At 37.5% G+C, this 17,327-nt stretch overlaps 1 protein-coding gene across 6 annotated transcripts; it reads left to right on the plus strand.

Moving 5' to 3' along the window:
* Positions 1–1,748: 1,748 nt before the first annotated feature.
* LOC101737123 (protein smoothened) lies at positions 1,749–16,454 on the plus strand. 6 transcript variants are annotated; one of them, XM_062675782.1, is made up of 11 exons: positions 1,777–1,980; positions 2,106–5,200; positions 6,817–7,471; positions 7,556–7,769; positions 8,918–9,038; positions 9,935–10,016; positions 10,713–10,937; positions 11,761–11,962; positions 12,514–12,684; positions 13,284–13,487; positions 15,533–16,454. In XM_062675782.1, the coding sequence occupies exons 3-11, from the start codon at positions 6,817–6,819 to the stop codon at positions 15,930–15,932; spliced, it is 2,274 nt and encodes a 757-aa protein (XP_062531766.1). In that variant the 5' UTR covers positions 1,777–1,980; positions 2,106–5,200; the 3' UTR covers positions 15,933–16,454. The 6 variants fall into 6 exon arrangements, with proteins under 6 accessions (XP_004931775.2, XP_004931774.2, XP_062531766.1 ...); XM_062675781.1 differs by having other exon boundaries at positions 2,106–2,304; XM_062675790.1 differs by lacking the exon at positions 1,777–1,980 and having other exon boundaries at positions 4,612–5,006; positions 5,079–5,200.
* Positions 16,455–17,327: the final 873 nt, after the last annotated feature.

The following is a 17,327-nucleotide window of genomic DNA, read 5'->3' on the forward strand; positions in this document are numbered from 1 at the left end:
GATAGGTAAGGTGTAAAGAAAAAATGGAAATTAAAAAATATCTTTTATTAATCAATTTTGCGACATATTTTACAAATCTTGTTCAAAGTGACTTCCCCTACGGTAAATACATGCCCGCACACGCTTCCTTATCTCTGTCACTGTCACTCTTGAAGTGAAAGACCGTCGTATTTCTACAGCCGCCTAGCCGCTTCGATTATTTTTACTCGCAGGATTTCGGCAGACGGAGTTGCCGTTGCATAAACAAGGGATTTCATGTGCCCCCACACTTAAAAATCTACCGGTGTCAGGTCGGGACACCGTGCAGGCTATGGAATTGGACCCCCCCTGCCAATCCAACGCCTTGGGAATGAGGTATCCAGCCACTGGCGCACAGTAATTCGATAGTGCGCTGGACAACCATCGTGCTGGAATATCATTCGTCTCCTTGTTTGTAATTCCACATCCATTCCAAAAAGATTACGAAATCCAAGAAAAGTCAAACCAACAGGTTCACAAAGACGCTTTTCATTGAATGTTTGGATGGGCGTCATAAATAACCATTTGATTGGACCCCACTTTTTGCCTAACAATTTAAATGGTGAGAATTATGAGGATTTTTTGAGGAATGAAGTTCCCTAAATTTTAAATACCCTACCTAAGTATAAAATCTCACGACTTCGCACATCCAATTGTATCAAAGGTCAAACAAAGGACGAAAGGTGTCAAAGCCGCTGCCTACCTCTGACGACTCCATTTAAATTTAAATTGATGAAAGACACAATGATGAAGCTTTTTTATCGAGATTTATGGGTGGGCATGTTTACATAGATGCGTGTGTACAACTAGGTATAAGTATGTATTTTAAAAGGAACAACTTTAATATTCTTTATTTGCTAAACCCTATCATAATGACTGTAACAACTCAATAAATAATTATTTAAATTATGTAATTTTTTTTTTATTAGCTATGCTTTTTAGTTGCGTATAACGTCACATGGATGTTAATGTGGCAAGGTACCCGCACAATTGCACATTTTATTAAAAATATAAGCTACTTGTGAGATTTGAAATTCAGCACAGTCCTATCGCTCAATACGAATACACTTATTCCTAATCAAGTGTTATATTTTAATACCCTACAACAAAATATCGTAATTTAAAAGCTCACCTACTTACTCCAAATGTTCGAAAAATCTGTAACTGAATAATATTCAGCATCTTAAATTATTTATTATTGTGCACATAATAATGACAGTATATTTAGAGTCCTCAAAACATTCTTAAAATTAATCTTCTGAAAAGTAATAGCTAAGAAGAATGTTAAACTCTTCGTCGATTACAACAAATAGTTCGACAAGGACGATTATGCAAGTTTATTTCGGTGTGGAGGGTACGTTGCGCAAAGGATTTCTGGAAATGCCCTGTGAATGAGCACAGTGCTTCTAGGCAGTAGGAATGAACCATGGTGTCATCCATGGTTTTTCTCTATACTGAATTTGCTTTGAAATAGTGTAAAATCAAACACTGCTGCTAATGGAATTTTCAACTTCAATGTAATTTTAAAAAAAAACCCAAGAAGTAATTTTCGTTGATATTCCTTGAATGTACTGTGATTTGAATGGAGTTTACTTATAATATTGAGTTATAATAAGTTGACACAAGTTTGAATTTAAAAACGGTCAGAAAATAAAACTATTTATTACATGTTTTCTGACATTCTAGCCAAAACAGCTTAAGTACATTTTTTTTTGGATTTATATAATCTATGGTCGTTCCGAGTGCCATAAATCGAAATGGATTGGTACCTATCTGATATTGGCAACCCTGTTTCAAAATGGCTGTTTGCTTGGTAGCGTTTTAATGAGGTTATTGTATGTAATGAAATTTGTTTTCTGTTTGTTTATATACATAACAAAATCCTGACAATAATTTCAAAGTGTGTATTGTGCTGCTGTGAAGAAACAATCGACAATGTTATAGTATATAAATCAAGATAAGGTAAGTTATTAAAAGTGGTTGACTTGAATCGTGTTAAGTTTTCGAAATGGGTAGAGCAAATTGCAACGCGTTGTATTTGGGTTTACTAACTGCAATTGTAATATTTACAATGTTTCTCTAACTAGGTATCCAAGTAATAAAACATGGATTTCGGACATCCTCACCAGAACATGGGTATGCCCCCGCCGGGCATGGGTATGATGGGTCCACCCATGGGCCCGCCACCGGGGCGGAACAACATTCGCCATAACTTTAGACCTTTCAACTACCAGATGCGATTTCCACCACAGGGCCCTCTTAATATGACACAAGATGATTTCGACGGTAAACGTTTGCGTAAATCAGTAATGCGTAAAACTGTAGATTATAACGCGGCTATTATAAAAGCATTAGAATGCCGCGTTTGGCAAAGAGACTGGCGCGATAGACATGCGCTTCAACCGGACGCTATGTACACCCCTGACCTTTTACCTCCTCCTTCATATCCTGATAATCCAATAAATGCCGTTACAACACGTTTTGTTAAAACAGCCACTAATAAAATGAGATGTCCTATCTTTGCTGTAGCATGGACTCCTGAAGGTAGAAGATTAATAACAGGTGCTTCCTCAGGAGAATTTACACTATGGAATGGATTAACATTTAACTTTGAAACCATTCTCCAAGCTCATGACTCACCAGTAAGATCAATGGTTTGGTCACATGGAGAAGGCTGGATGGTAACTGGAGACCATTCAGGATTTATAAAATACTGGCAGAGTAATATGAATAATGTTAAAATGTATCAAGCTCATAAAGAAGCTGTAAGAGGAATCAGTTTCAGCCCTAGTGATTCTAAAATAGTAACATGTTCAGATGATGGCACGCTCAGGATATTTGATTTCTATAGATGTCAAGAAGAAAGAATATTGAGAGGTCATGGTGCCGATGTGAAATGTGTTCAATGGCATCCAACTAAAGCACTCATTGTATCAGGCAGTAAAGACAACCAACAGCCTATTAAATTATGGGATCCAAAATCAGGGACAGCATTGTCAACTCTTCATGCTCATAAATCTACAGTAATGGACTTAAAGTGGAATGATAATGGTAACTGGCTAATAACTGCATCCCGTGATCATTTACTTAAATTATTTGACATACGTAAGCTAGGGTCTGAACTGCAAATTTTTAGAGGACACAAAAAGGAAGCTTCCAGTGTGGCATGGCATCCACATCATGAAGGCTTATTTTGTTCTGGGGGATCTGATGGAGCTATTTTATTTTGGAATGTAGGTACTGATAAAGAAGTTGGTTGTATTGAAGGAGCACATGAATCTATTGTCTGGACAATGGCTTGGCATCCACTGGGTCATATATTGTGCTCAGGTTCAAATGACCATACTTCTAAATTTTGGACTCGGAACCGTCCAGGTGACCTTATGAGAGACAAATATAATTTGAATACCTTACCTCCCGGAGTTCAAGATGATCAAGACTTGGAAGAACCTACTACAATTCCTGGTATGGGACCTGAAGATAAAGTAGAAATATTTTCCTCTGATACAGATAAAGTTATTCCTGGGTTAGATTTAGATACTACATTTGTTCCTATGGAATTTGAGAAGAAAGTTAAAAAAGTTCCATATAGTAAACCTATTCCTCGAAACTTCCAAGCCCAATGGAATCATGCTCCTAGTGCTGAAGAATCTTCTACAGAAGTCCTGAGCCAGGCTCTAGTTGAATCAGTCCCAGGCTCCATACCACTTGAACACATCAATCCATCCGCCATATTCATTTATGGAAAATTAATTGGAGTAGAACCTGGGTCTAAACTTGAGAAAGCAATAACTGAAGGACATGTTTCTCTTAGAAAATATATAGCTAGTGGGGAACTAGAAGAGTTGCATGATGTTATGCCTCATTTAGAAGATGATGCCGATGAAGAAAACTTTCAACCATTTGAATACCCTGACCAAAATGAAAATGAAAATGGTGATGAAGATGAACAAAATAACAAAGAAGATTATGAACGAGATGAAGAATACTATGATAATGATATGGATAAAAATGGAACCCATGATTCAGAAAAAACTGCAAAATATAATAATGGCCCAGACATGTCTAACATGCAACAGGTGACTAATATGCCACTAGTTATGAATAACATGATGAGACCCCCTATGGGTATGGGACCAATTAGACCCCCTATGAGACCACCCCTTGGTTCTATGCACATGCCTCCTCCACACATGTCAGGCATGCCACCCATGGGTGCTATGCCACCCTTAGGAAATATGCCTCCAATGGGAAATTTGCCACCAAGAGGTAGTATGCCACCAATGGGAAATATGCCTCCAATGGGAAATATGCCCCCAATGGGAAATATGCCCCCAATGGGTAACATGCCACCAATGGGAGTCATGCCACCCTTGGGAAACTTGCCACCACGGTCTTCCTTTAATGACAATGGTTACAATAAATCTCAGTTTGATTCTAATTATGAAAATCAGCAATATTCACAAAATGATGAAGAATATAATGAGGAAGAATCTTATGATCAAAATTATGAAGAAGAAAGTAATTACAATGAAGACGAGAAAGGTGATGAAGGATTTTCTAGAAATCAGCGATGGGAGCATGGTTATAGGGGAAGGACTCGTGTTAGAGGTCGAGGTATGAATGGTTATGGAGGACGTGGTAATCGACGCGGCAACAATGGCTCCAGAGGATCACCACGAAATCGACGAGGTGGTGGTCATAACAGAAACTTTAGACGAGGCAGTAAATCCGTTTCAAATTAGTTAATAAAAGATTTGTATATTTTCGGTACCTTCTCAGATGAATAATTTCGCTCCTGTAAGTGAAGTGTTAAGTTGTGTATGCGAGTAAGACAATTTTATAGTGACTGAAAATGGTTGTACATAATTTTTATTTACAGCTTGTATCTTAATTTCATAAGCTGAAAACTTAATAAATCTACGTTACAAATTTTTTTTTTAAAGTTTATACAGGTATATAAATATTCTTTGTTGTGGCTGTAACTGGTGAGTTTATCTTTTCTATTAAGTTGATTTAAAAAAGTTCTACTACTTAAATAAATCTTTCTATGATATCAGGTAATTAAAATTGTGAAAAATTGAGAAGACCACACAGACATTTGAAGATTGCCTCCAGTATTTCAAGATAGTGTGCAGTCTTGTAATGCAGTAGTCATCCGTTCAACTCCAGCAACTTTATAGTAAGAGACTGGTATTTATTGAATTTGTTTTGTCAATAATATATGAATTTTTCTGAAATAAAGTTAACAATGTACCAAACATTTTGTAAATGTGGTTAAATTTTTATTAAAAAAAAATAAAGATTTATGGAACCAATAAAACTGTCCAAGGGTTATCCTACCCTGATATCCCTAAATTATCAGTGTATTCAGTAATGCATTTTACTCTAGGCTATACTTGATTGAAACATTTCTATTTGTCATCACGAGAACACCATTTCATTGACAAATAATTGATTGGTCTATACAATTTTCTTCACTATTCGTTTTTTCTGAAGTTTTTGTTCCTTACATTTTTTTTAGCTCTCCCATCCATATTTTGCATTATAGTTTCTGATTGGTTTTTAACAGTAATCAAGTTGTGGTTGTTTTATTGAATGAATTACAGAAATTCCTGTACCTCAAGATCCACTAGGGAAATGCTTTGAGAAATCATTTGAAATCATATCAGCATCTTCATTTTTCCACCATAATATTCTTCATTTGTGGGAACACCCATTTTTGATAAAAAAAACATGAAGGTTGTTGTGTTTCTAGAGATTTTTTTTCCAGTCCCAACAAATATTGAGTTTAAGCAGCAGGGCTGTGTCCTTCTTAAATAAGTTTAGAAAAATGTTTTCAGTAGCACGAAGTCGCTTTATTGTACCAGAGGCATCAACAACATCGACCTAGTGGTTGATGGATGTACCTCAAATATTCCCATTGTGATCGACAAACTATAATCTGTTCAACACTTCTCTTGCAGTTTTTACTTCCATGATTAACAAGTTTGTTTAGGAACTATATATGAGAAATTAATTACAGTTGTTTAGTTAGTACAAGATTATTTTAATGTGTAAGTTTTAAGTTATTCTGGTGAGATGTATGACGATGAGAGCACTGTAGTGTTAGTTGTATAATTGCAAAACATTCACTGCTTTTTAGTACTGTTTTATATATATTTTTTTAAAACAAAAATGTGTTCATTATTTAGTTTTATCAAATAAATTACAGTGAGTTCTTTATTTCACCACATCCTCTTCAGCACGACATTAATAATAACAATAATAAACGCTTAGTGTTTACTTATAGGGTCTGATCAATTTTCAGTATAGAGCTGTATTCGTTGATGCTACGTTGAATATTTATGTCGTTATTCAATCATGAATATTTGGAAGGCGCTAAAAATAACATAATGATTGGATAAAAGTGAATATTGAATCTGATATTTACAAAAATGATTATCTGATTGAATGAAGGGTAATTCCCATTTTGAACATTGAGTTTCATAACGTTATGCTGATATGTTATATCTAGAATGCACTGATCATACCCTTCATCACTGCTTGCCCTCAACCCTTGGACTGTCATCGATGCGTTAATTATAATAAAATTGAGGAATACGTTATTAAGGATCCTAAAATTTTGTGGATATAATAAATTTTTGAAATTTCTAAGGGTTTCATTTAATATCGCCCTCAACCTTGAATAAAGGAAAGTTGGGAATAAAATTGTAGTTTCAATTGTTTTTAATTTTGTTTTTGCCCCGATCGTAATTAATAAATTGCAATAGTCAAAACCCTCTCTTTTTGTTCCAGATGATCTTGACGTGGACGCGGTGGCTGCTCGTCTTGTCATCATGTCGCGGGAGTCATTTCGATTCTGGCAGCGACAAAAACTTATTAGTGGACTTAAAGGAAAACGTCACCGTTCACCTTGAAGCGATTAACGGGACCCCAATTTACAGATTAATAAGACCAGACGAAAGTACACAATGGTTTCCGGAACGAGAAACGAAAATGAATAGTTGTGTGATGAGGGCCCGCTGTGAACCGCTTTTTAATTCCACGTGCCTCGGGTCGATACTTCCATATAGTAAAACAAGCGTGCACTTGACGTTCTACAATAGTCAGCGGCAAATACAGAACCAACTAGAGTTTTATAAAAATTTAATCAATGTACCCAATTGTTGGGCCGTTATCCAACCCTTGCTTTGTGCGACTTTCATGCCGAAATGTGAGAAAATACTAGATCACGATATGGTATATATGCCTTCGTTCGAGATGTGCAAAATAACAATGGAACCGTGCGCTATCCTCTATAACACTTCGTATTTTCCTTCTTTTCTCAAATGCAACACAACATTGTTTCCGCCGAATTGTGATAATGCCATGAGAGAGGTTAAATTTAATACAACCGGAAAATGTTTACCGCCCCTAATACACACGGACAAGTCCTTGCGCGTCTACGAAGGTACTAGAAATTTCTAATAAAATATCGATAATGCTTTGAAACATCCATCACAAACATAAGTTTTTTTCTTTTGTATTTCTGTAGGTATTACCGGTTGCGGGTTGCCGTGTCGTGACCCGTTGTATACTGAAGATGAACATCAACAAATACATAAACTGGTAGCCTGGGGCGCCGGTGTGTGTCTGGCCTTAAACCTGTTGACCGTAGCCACGTTCCTCATAGACTGGCGGAGTGCTAACAAATATCCCGCATTAGTTATATTTTATATCAACGTGTGTTTCGCTGTTGCATCAATGGGGTGAGTGGAATAGGACTACAACATAATCTAGTTTTTTCACATCAAGTAGTCATTGGTTTAAAGGTCCGGCTATCCGAAAATCGACTTTATTAAGTTTATAGTTTTTATTTTATTGCTTAGGTGGGTCGACGAGCTCACAGCCCACCTTGTGTTGAGTGGTTACTGGAGCCCATAGACGTAAACGTAAATGCGCCACCTACCTTGAGATATAAGTTCTAAGGTCTCAGTATAGTTCCAACGGCTACCCCACTCTTCAAGCCGAAACGCATTACTGCTTCACGGCAGAAATAGGCGGGGTGGTGGTATCTACCCGTGCGAACTCATAAGAGGTCCTACCACCAGTGATTACGCAAATTATAATTTTGCGGGTTTGATTTTTATTACACGATGTTATTTCTTCATCGTGGAAGTCAATCGTGAACGTTTGTTAAGTACGTATTTCATCAGAAAACCGGTGCATCGCTACATACGAATGCACCGGACGTCTTATCCTTTAGGCCACGACGACGTAAGTTTTGTTTGTTTTACGTTTGGGTAGGTGGGATCATACGAGCCGCATTTCGTGCAAGTCAGTCGTCGGTTGGGTTCTCGCCTCGATAACTGAATGTGTAAAATCCAGCAGGCGACCACTTTGATACATTTGGTGTGGATGGTTACCGGGCCATAACATGTTATAAAATAAAATAAAGAATGTGAACTTGTACACCAGTGATCGTCTTGTTTGGACTTTGGACCCTTGTAGGCTTTAGAGGAATATTCGAGTATTGGGCAATCCCCTGTATTATATGGATGTACCATTCATGTATATTTCTAGATGGGTAATAGAATCCTGTAATGATTTTTTTCTGTTGGACATACCTCAATCTTACAGTGATCTTTTAAAAAAAATATGTTTCATTAGTTGCTGACAGATACGAAAATTTGTGATACAGGCCGATACATTTGAATTTGGAAGTCTTTTCTTCTGGATCCTTCTTAATCTGAGCATGTTGAAAAATTTAGTTCACCAGAGTCAGTTATGAGTTCTTGATGTCGGTGATTTGTTTTTATCTAAGCATGCTATGTCTAAGACGGAGTCCTCTGAGAAGTCTTTTAATTTATCGATATTTATTTATTTTTCTTTCAAATAACAAAACTTTCTGTTTCAGTTGGCTTGTTCAATTCGGTGTCGGCTCAAGAGACGATATAGTTTGCTCCAAAGATGGCACTAGACGACAAGGGGAGCCATCGGCCGAAGAAAATTTATTTTGCGTTGTCGTATTCGTTTTGGTAAATATAAACAATGTTTTGCTTTAATGAAAATTTCTCGTCTAATTTTTGTACTGGCACTTGACTTGACACCACACGTGATCCTATCGTGGAATAGGTTCAAGTCTGGGTACGTAGCGTGTGTACGTGTATTTGATCTTTTGACATCATTATATGCTCAATGGGAAGCTTGTTCTCGAGTATTCGCAGCTGGTAACTAATTAACTAACAGCTTTCTTTCGGAACAGAAAAATCGAGGAGCTTATTCCAGAACCACATGGAAGGCACTGAAAATGATCTCATAAAAAACTTAAAGACAGCGACTACAATTAGTAGATGTTATAGTTTGACAGACCAGAGGCCCTAAACGGCTTATAGACAATTCGAAGTGATTAAAACGACCCCTTAAATATTTCATCGAATAGCTGAACACACTACACGCCACAGTTGAGACTTCGATCTCATGTGTCTAGGTGGATAGGGCAGCATTCAAATTGTTTTACGTAACGATGACGACTCATACGAGAGGTCGCCTACTCATTTATAGTTAAACTAGCTTTTGCCCGCGACTCCGTTCGCGTGGAATAGTTACTTGGGCATAACGCTAAATTTTACCCCCACTTCATTTACGTAGAAAGTGAAAATTGTTTTGAATTATAGAATGTTAAGGAGCTATTTAAACCCCTATTTTGAAACATTATTTATTGGTGCTCCACTTATATTGGCCTTAGCGTGATGTTATATAGCATATAGCCGTCCTCAAAAAATGGGTTGTCTAACACTGAAAGAATTTTTCAAATCGGACCTGTAGTTTTTGAGATTAGCGCGTTCAAACAAACAAACTCTTCAGCTTTATAATATTAGTATAGATATAAATACCCAATTTGACTGTTGAATACAGAAATTATCTCTTTCAGGTTTATTATTTTATGATGGCAGCCTGCGTCTGGTTCGTTATATTCACGTACGCTTGGCACATGTGTAGTTTTCGAGCTTTGGGTGAGTGAATTTTTGGATTAAAATTCTAATTTAATTTATAATTTAAAATAATTTTCTTTTATTTTTCATAATCAACTTCAGTTTCGGACAGAATTAAGTAGCTTCGAGGTGAGAATTACAAATTACTCAAAATATTAGTAGTCAAGGGATTGATAATTCTAATAAAAATGTAAACTAATTTTTACACAGTAGATTAAATGTGGTGTTTTAGATTCAGTAGCCTTCTAGTAAAGTAGGTATTGTAGATATTCTGTAGGCAATCAATAGTATTACTGAAAAGTAATTGTGAAATTTTCATCAATTCACTTTTGCATACTTAAAAAAATTGTCGAAATACCTTTAGATCTAACTAGATGTCAACGTTTGAAATATTCTAGATTCCCAAAATACCACCACCATGCTACTTTTCACCACTATGCATTCAAAATAAAACAAAAGTCTATAATTTCTTAGCTGTCTATCGTATTTCATTAATATGAATTAAACATTAAATATTTCACTAATCTCAAAGAAATATAATTTAAAAAGATAACGTTACGATTATGGGTAGTATTTAATACTTTAATTGCCTAAACTATTTTAAGTTTAACATAAATTAATAATGGCAATGTCAATCCTATTTTTATTTTGATCGCATAGTAACTATCGCCGTAATATAATTACAGAATTAAAAAAAAATAAGTTATTTTATTACAGGTAAAATACAAGATCGTATTGACAAGAAAGCTGCGTATTTCCACCTGGTGGCGTGGTCTCTCCCTTTGATATTAACGATAACAACAATGGCGTTCGGAGAAGTGGACGGGAGCAGCGTCACGGGCGTGTGCTTCGTCGGCTACGTGAACCATCCCATGCGCGCCGCCTTGTTGCTCGCGCCGCTGGCTGTCGTGCTTACTTTAGGCGGATATTTTCTTTTAAGAGGTGACATGTTTGTACACAACAATATTTGATATATTTGGTGGAAAATAAAAGTGCAAGGAAAGCACTAGTATTTTATAAATAAAACTAGTTGACCCGGCAGACTTCGTAGTGCCTCAATCGATAAATAAAAGACCTAAACTCTTGTTTAAAATAAACTTAAAACAAACAAAAGGAATCCGACGGAGGACGACGGGGGACACATAAAAGGAAAAACAAAATTGTTATTTTTATTTAATTCCGAGCATTTTCATATTTATCTACCTTTTAAACCTTCTCTGGACTTCCACAAATAATTCAAGACCAAAATTAGCCAAATCGGTCCAGCCGTCTCGAGTTTTAGCGAGACTAACGAGCAGCAATTCATTTTTATATTTAATAGCGACCCGCCCTCTCTTCGCTTCGGAAACTGTAATTTATTATTGATTTCTCAACTATTTAATGGATGTTATTATACATATAAACCTTCCTCTTCAATCACTATCTATTAAAAAAAACCCGCTTCAAAATCCGTTGCGTAGTTTTAAAGATTTAATCATACATAGGGACAGAGAAAGCGACTTTGTTTTATACTATGTAGTGAAGATAATGAATAATGTGCTTTGCGTTAATGTGGACCGCTCGAAATTAAGAGTTATAGCAGCTGTTAACTTCCAAGATTTGTATCGGTTGTTAAATTGATTTCTGCTTCCGTTATGCTAGTTTATTGCTGATCGGACCCTGGAAGCCTGTGTACATTGCCTCCGTTGACCTGTGAACATTGACATTACAAATTCAATACAACATTCTACAACAATACAATATTCATAACAATATTTTCTTGCAGGCGTATTTTCCCTTGTCGTGGTCCGAGTGTCGAGTAAAGACGTGATATCTCCGCGAGCCTCAAACAAGATCCGCCGTACGATCACGCGGTGCTCCATCACGGCGGCGCTGGTGGCCGTCTTCATCTGCGTCACGTTCGCTTGTCACATCTACGAGTTCAGGAATGCAGACCTTTGGAAAGACTCATTCAAGAGGAATATCATGTAAGTTATAAGATCCGTCACATCGACCAACTCTGTATTACTGTTTACTTTACATTAATGAATATACAATTATGTATAAAATTCAAATGAATTTTACGATAAAGATTGTAATTAGCATGTTCAAATATTTGAAAGATTTCATAAAGATCACAGAAGGAAATACTTTGGTATACTATTGTTTGTCTAACTTATTTACCCATTGATAACACTTAAACTACAAACAAACAGACTAAAAAAGGGTATTAAACTGTTCTTTAGCCTATTTATCTGTGTAGATTCGTAAGCTATACTTCGTGTAACTATACTTGAAACCTTAGAACTTATATCTCAAGTTGGGTGGCGCATTTATGTCGTAGATGTCTATGGGCTCCAGTAACCGCTTCACACCAGGTGGGCTGTGAGCTGGTCCACCTATCTAAGCAATAAAAAAACAGCACTAAATATAGATAGTGCATATTTTTACAATATAGATTTGGTAATTATAATAGTAATTGAATAAATACATAGAATTTTCATGATGAGTCATGTTTTATGGTACCTACTTATTACAGCTGTCGACTAGAAGCTGGTCAAGAAAGGCAGAAGGAATGTTTGACGGGCTCTCGTCCCTCGATATCTGTGCTGCAGCTGCGACTGCTGTGTTGCTTCGCTGCCGGTGCACTCATGTCCTCGTGGACCTGGACGCCGGCTGCCCTCGCCGCCTGGAGACGATATCTGGCCAGGTACCGGAAGCAATTTAAGCCGTAGGCAAAATGCTTTAGGGCGAAAAACAGATTTTCTAAGCCCTTGACATTGCTGATGCACGAGCAACCATCAGCACTAACATCAAGTCTTTTGACATATATAACGGTTAGCTCGTGAAGTATTAACACTTTGAACGCCACATGAAAAATCGAGTATTTTCCTTCAGGCCACATAGATTGCAGCTATCAACGCATATGGAAGTTAGCTATGTGGGCTTTAGCCGAACCGAATGCATTGGTTTTCAAATCCAATAGAAAGTTGTAGTTGTTATTATTATTATTATATAAGGTTATGATGAACAGGTTTTTATCAAGATTATAGGCTTTTAAAATGTCTTAAAAACTAAACGGTAAAAGTTGCTAATTTTTATCGCATATTATAAATTTTAGAATGAAAATCTCAAGTTAATAAAAAATACTGATTCCCTGATTTTGGCTTGGTCCGACTGGTATGCCGTAGTGGTATGCCGACTGGTAGGCCCACCGGTATGCCGCATAGCGATCAACGCGTTAGCCCATATTCATAATGTGTGTGCCCTACAATACAATGTAATACAAAATTAAATTAATATTGACAGGAAATGTGGATGCTCCGTTGATGAGGAAATAACTCGTCGCGCACAAAAGCACGAGTTGATACGTCGAGCCTACAGACGCCGCGCGGAGTTCGCGGCCCGCGGACGGCTCTCCATATCTCTGGGCGGCTCCAGACAAGATCCCGTTGGGCTGTGTCTGGATCACACCTCTCCGATCGATTACCCGGAAGATGCGAAACATGAAAGGTAAAAACTATTATAATACAAGCTTACAACTATTAAGCGGTATATAATTGAATAAGATATCCCCATTATATTAGAAAGGAAAAGTATTTAAAAAATAATGCAACATTTTATATTAAATTATATTAAGGTTATGTTGGCTTAGTGACAATAGCTTTGATATAATGGTTATCGTGTAGACGTGAGCCACTTTTGAGGGCTCTACCATTAGTAACTTAAGATTTCTATCTTACTGATCAATAGACAATCACAATTAAAAGTTGATTCTCTAACATATATCTGCTTTTATACCCACACATACAATGTACAACAGAAAGTTCACCGATAAAACAAAACTGCAATATAATAATATGCCCGGAATTGTACAATATATATTTGTTTTTAGGACTATACCGCCATACAATGCTCTTAATATAAGCATAGGACAGGCTCTCGGCTAACGTCACTCATATAAGTATGGTCCGAAAAAATGTTAAAAATAGATCAGCACCATTTATTTGTACGTAATTTGAAATGAGTTTTCCGATTCCCGAAATCCGTCATTTTATTATACGTATTAATATTTTTAAGGCAGTACAGACGCCATCTTGATTTGATGTTATCGCGAGTTTGGCATCGGGGTCTTGTCAGTGTATTACGCGATCTGAGTGCATATACATACACACTTATGTTGATTTTCTTGTTTAATTTGATTTTGTTGATTTGTTTTTGTTAATTCTTAAAATTAGTCTTGGCGTTTTTTTCAATGAGAAATTTGATAAGCACTGAAGAAGAGAAAAAGCGTGCTATTACATTGGTGGACTAGTTAAAACAAGCGAGAATTGTACCCAGATCTGATGGCAATATTCATAAACCACATGACGCGGTATTTGAAAGCTTCATGAAGCATTTCGAAACTGCTGCGAAGATACCGTGTGACTTAAGCCAACTGGTATTAATAAAAGTACAGTTATTCGTATCCACGGTGAACAGACATGCAGCAGAAGCAAGCACAACCGAAATAGTGATTAATAGTGACTCCCAAAAAGAAACCACGTCATTAAATAATAATTTATTAGTAATACACTAGTACGATATGCCAAGTAGAGACAACTTGTGAGGGCCCTATGTACTAGTGGGGTACCCTAGGACTACAACAACAATAACGACAACAACGATATACCAAACACATATTTATCATTTCGTTTTTGCATATTGTACTGAGTTCCTCTGACCTCACAATATGGCGCTAGGCTGGTCCTATTCTTAATCAGATAGTACCTAATTTAGAAAATAACGTGAAAGTTATATTAAGAATTTGATGTGTACTTTTTAGTATAAGCCGCGCCAATAAAGAAACGAATCTAAAATGGCGGCGGTGATCATGCGCTCTCACTCTAAACTATTGCTGTCTTTAGTCGCACCCGGCGCGTACTGCATGCAAAAAATCAGTTCTGACTTTGTTCTCACAATGTTTCGACGCGCTCTGTTTTCTCTCAAATTCTGCTATTATTTGTTGTATCTGTTCGTTATTTTGTTGTTTTTGTTAAATTTGTTATTGCTTAAAGTAAAGTACATTCACATTTGTTTTTTTTAATTATTTTTTACAATAAACAACTTTTTCTTTCTATCTTTCTTTTTATTTGTTGACCTTACTATCTGCCAGTGCAGGTACATAGACGCCGTTTTCGATTCGCTTCTATATTGGCGCGGCTTATACATAAAATGTAAATAAAAATATTTATAAAGAGACAGTTTATGATACGTGATATAAGTTTTTTTTTTGTTTTTTATTGCTTAGATGGGTGGACGAGCTCACAGGCCACCTGGTGTTAAGTGGTTACTGGAGCCCGTAGACATCTACAACGTAAATGCGCCACCCACCTTGAGATATAAGCTCTAAGGTCTCAAGTATAGTTACAACGGCTGCTCCGCCCTTCAAACCGAAACGCATTACTGCTTCACGGCAGAAATAGGCAGGGCAGTGGTACCTACCCGCGCGGATTCACAAGAGGTCCTACCACCAGTAAAGTTATAATAAAATAAATAAGTTTATTTTTTGTGCCCAGCGGTGAATTGTCGTCGTCGTGGGCGGCCAACCTGCCGCGGTTCGTGCGGCGCCGCGACGCGCTCGTGTTGCCCGCGCACGCGCACCCGCACCACTCGCTCAGCTCCACGCCGGACCGACGCAACTCGCAGGACTCTCAGATCAGCATCAGCCTACGACACGTGTCCGTAGAATCTCGCCGCAACTCACTCGACAGTCAGCTCTCGGTGAAGATCGCCGAGATGAAAACCAAAGTCGGTCGCCGCCGAACCAAACATACCAAAGCGAAACGTAAACGGGCCACCGGGCCCCGCAAGGAGAGCACGCCTTCCATCGAGAGTCAAATAAGCCGCTATTGGCTGCAGGCCGTCGCGGCTAACAACGATCGCTCCAGAGAAGAAGTCAAATTCAGCTTTGAATGATCGCAAATCATTTAATAATCTGTGCCAAGAATTACTTTATAATAAATAAAAACTTGAATCTCGAACTTGAAACTTAAATTAAGTTAAGAAGCAACTTATTTTTTGTGATTATATTGATTACGATAAAGACTGATTAGAAGAGTCTCTACGATTGTATTAATATAGAATTAAAACAATTCCATGACATATTACGAATGTGATGAAATTACGTTGTCTTCATTCTTGACTGTGCTCGTGCCATATCTTCAGAAGTTGTTTGGGAGTCATTCTAACGTGTGTGGCGTAACTTTTGTTATCGCATTTGTACAAAGCTTTTTGTAATATATATTTTTGTCTCTTAGTTTGGTAAGCAATAACATAACAGTAAGGTTGTGATTCGCGTTGTATCTGAGACAACACACGATTGAAATGTTTTTTTAAGCATGTTTTATTCTTGTTGTCGACAAAACAGCAAATACATTAAGTCTGCCTAGCTTTAAATTTTTCGATAAAAACGTTTTTTAAATAAACTTTTGATACATATTGTTTATTTTTATTTAATAAACAATGTATACAACCTCCAATCCATACAATCCCGCTTTTGCAGGCTAGCCGTCGGAGCTCCGTGGTTCGTGAGGAACGTTGACATACACGACGACCTGGGTCTCGAATCAATCCGGAAATATATGAAGTCAGCGTTCGCCTTATCGTTGCCGCCGCTGACTACTCCCCGAATCTTGATCACGCAGGAGCCAGTCACCGTCGACGCCCTAAACACCTCCTTACGGATCCCTCAGATACATTAAGCTTTGCCTTACACGCCTTCAGCTCTAACCCTAGGAGCAGGCCTAGGGACCCCGGTAAACGTACTCGTCGAACTCGACAAAGAGTGTAGTAACCTAACCCTATTTACTGATCGATACATCTCTTCAAAATTCGTCTATTGGCCATTTGAATTGGTTTTCTATAAACTTGCGGAACGTCTAGGCAGTAACATTTACCTTGTATTCATTTGCATAAGCTCGCGTTGGTCTAAGCTCGACCAACATGTATTGAGGGCTTAAGATCTCTAACGAGCGCCTGTGAGAGGACGGTCAGTAAATGCCTATTGACAAGCAGATCGTGCGTTGCAAAAGGAAATGGGTAGACCATTACTTCAGGAGAGAGCGCACACACATATTGAGGCAACCCCTTGAATGGACCCCCATGGCAAGCGGAAATTAAGCCGTCACAGACAGACCGGAGTATGGCGCGTAGTAAGACTTACACTGATGGCGAAATACGGTGGAAGCCCTCTATCTCATCTGGGCCCCTCAGGACCTTAAACAAACAAGATTACCCATTTTTGTGCCCTACTCCCTGGGTTAGTACCATATTTTCAAAGGAAGTGTGTACTTATTTTGTGTTCAACGAACG

Source organism: Bombyx mori, chromosome 3 (genome assembly GCF_030269925.1).
Source record: "Bombyx mori chromosome 3, ASM3026992v2".
In the NCBI taxonomy this organism is placed as follows: Eukaryota; Metazoa; Arthropoda; class Insecta; order Lepidoptera; family Bombycidae; genus Bombyx; species Bombyx mori.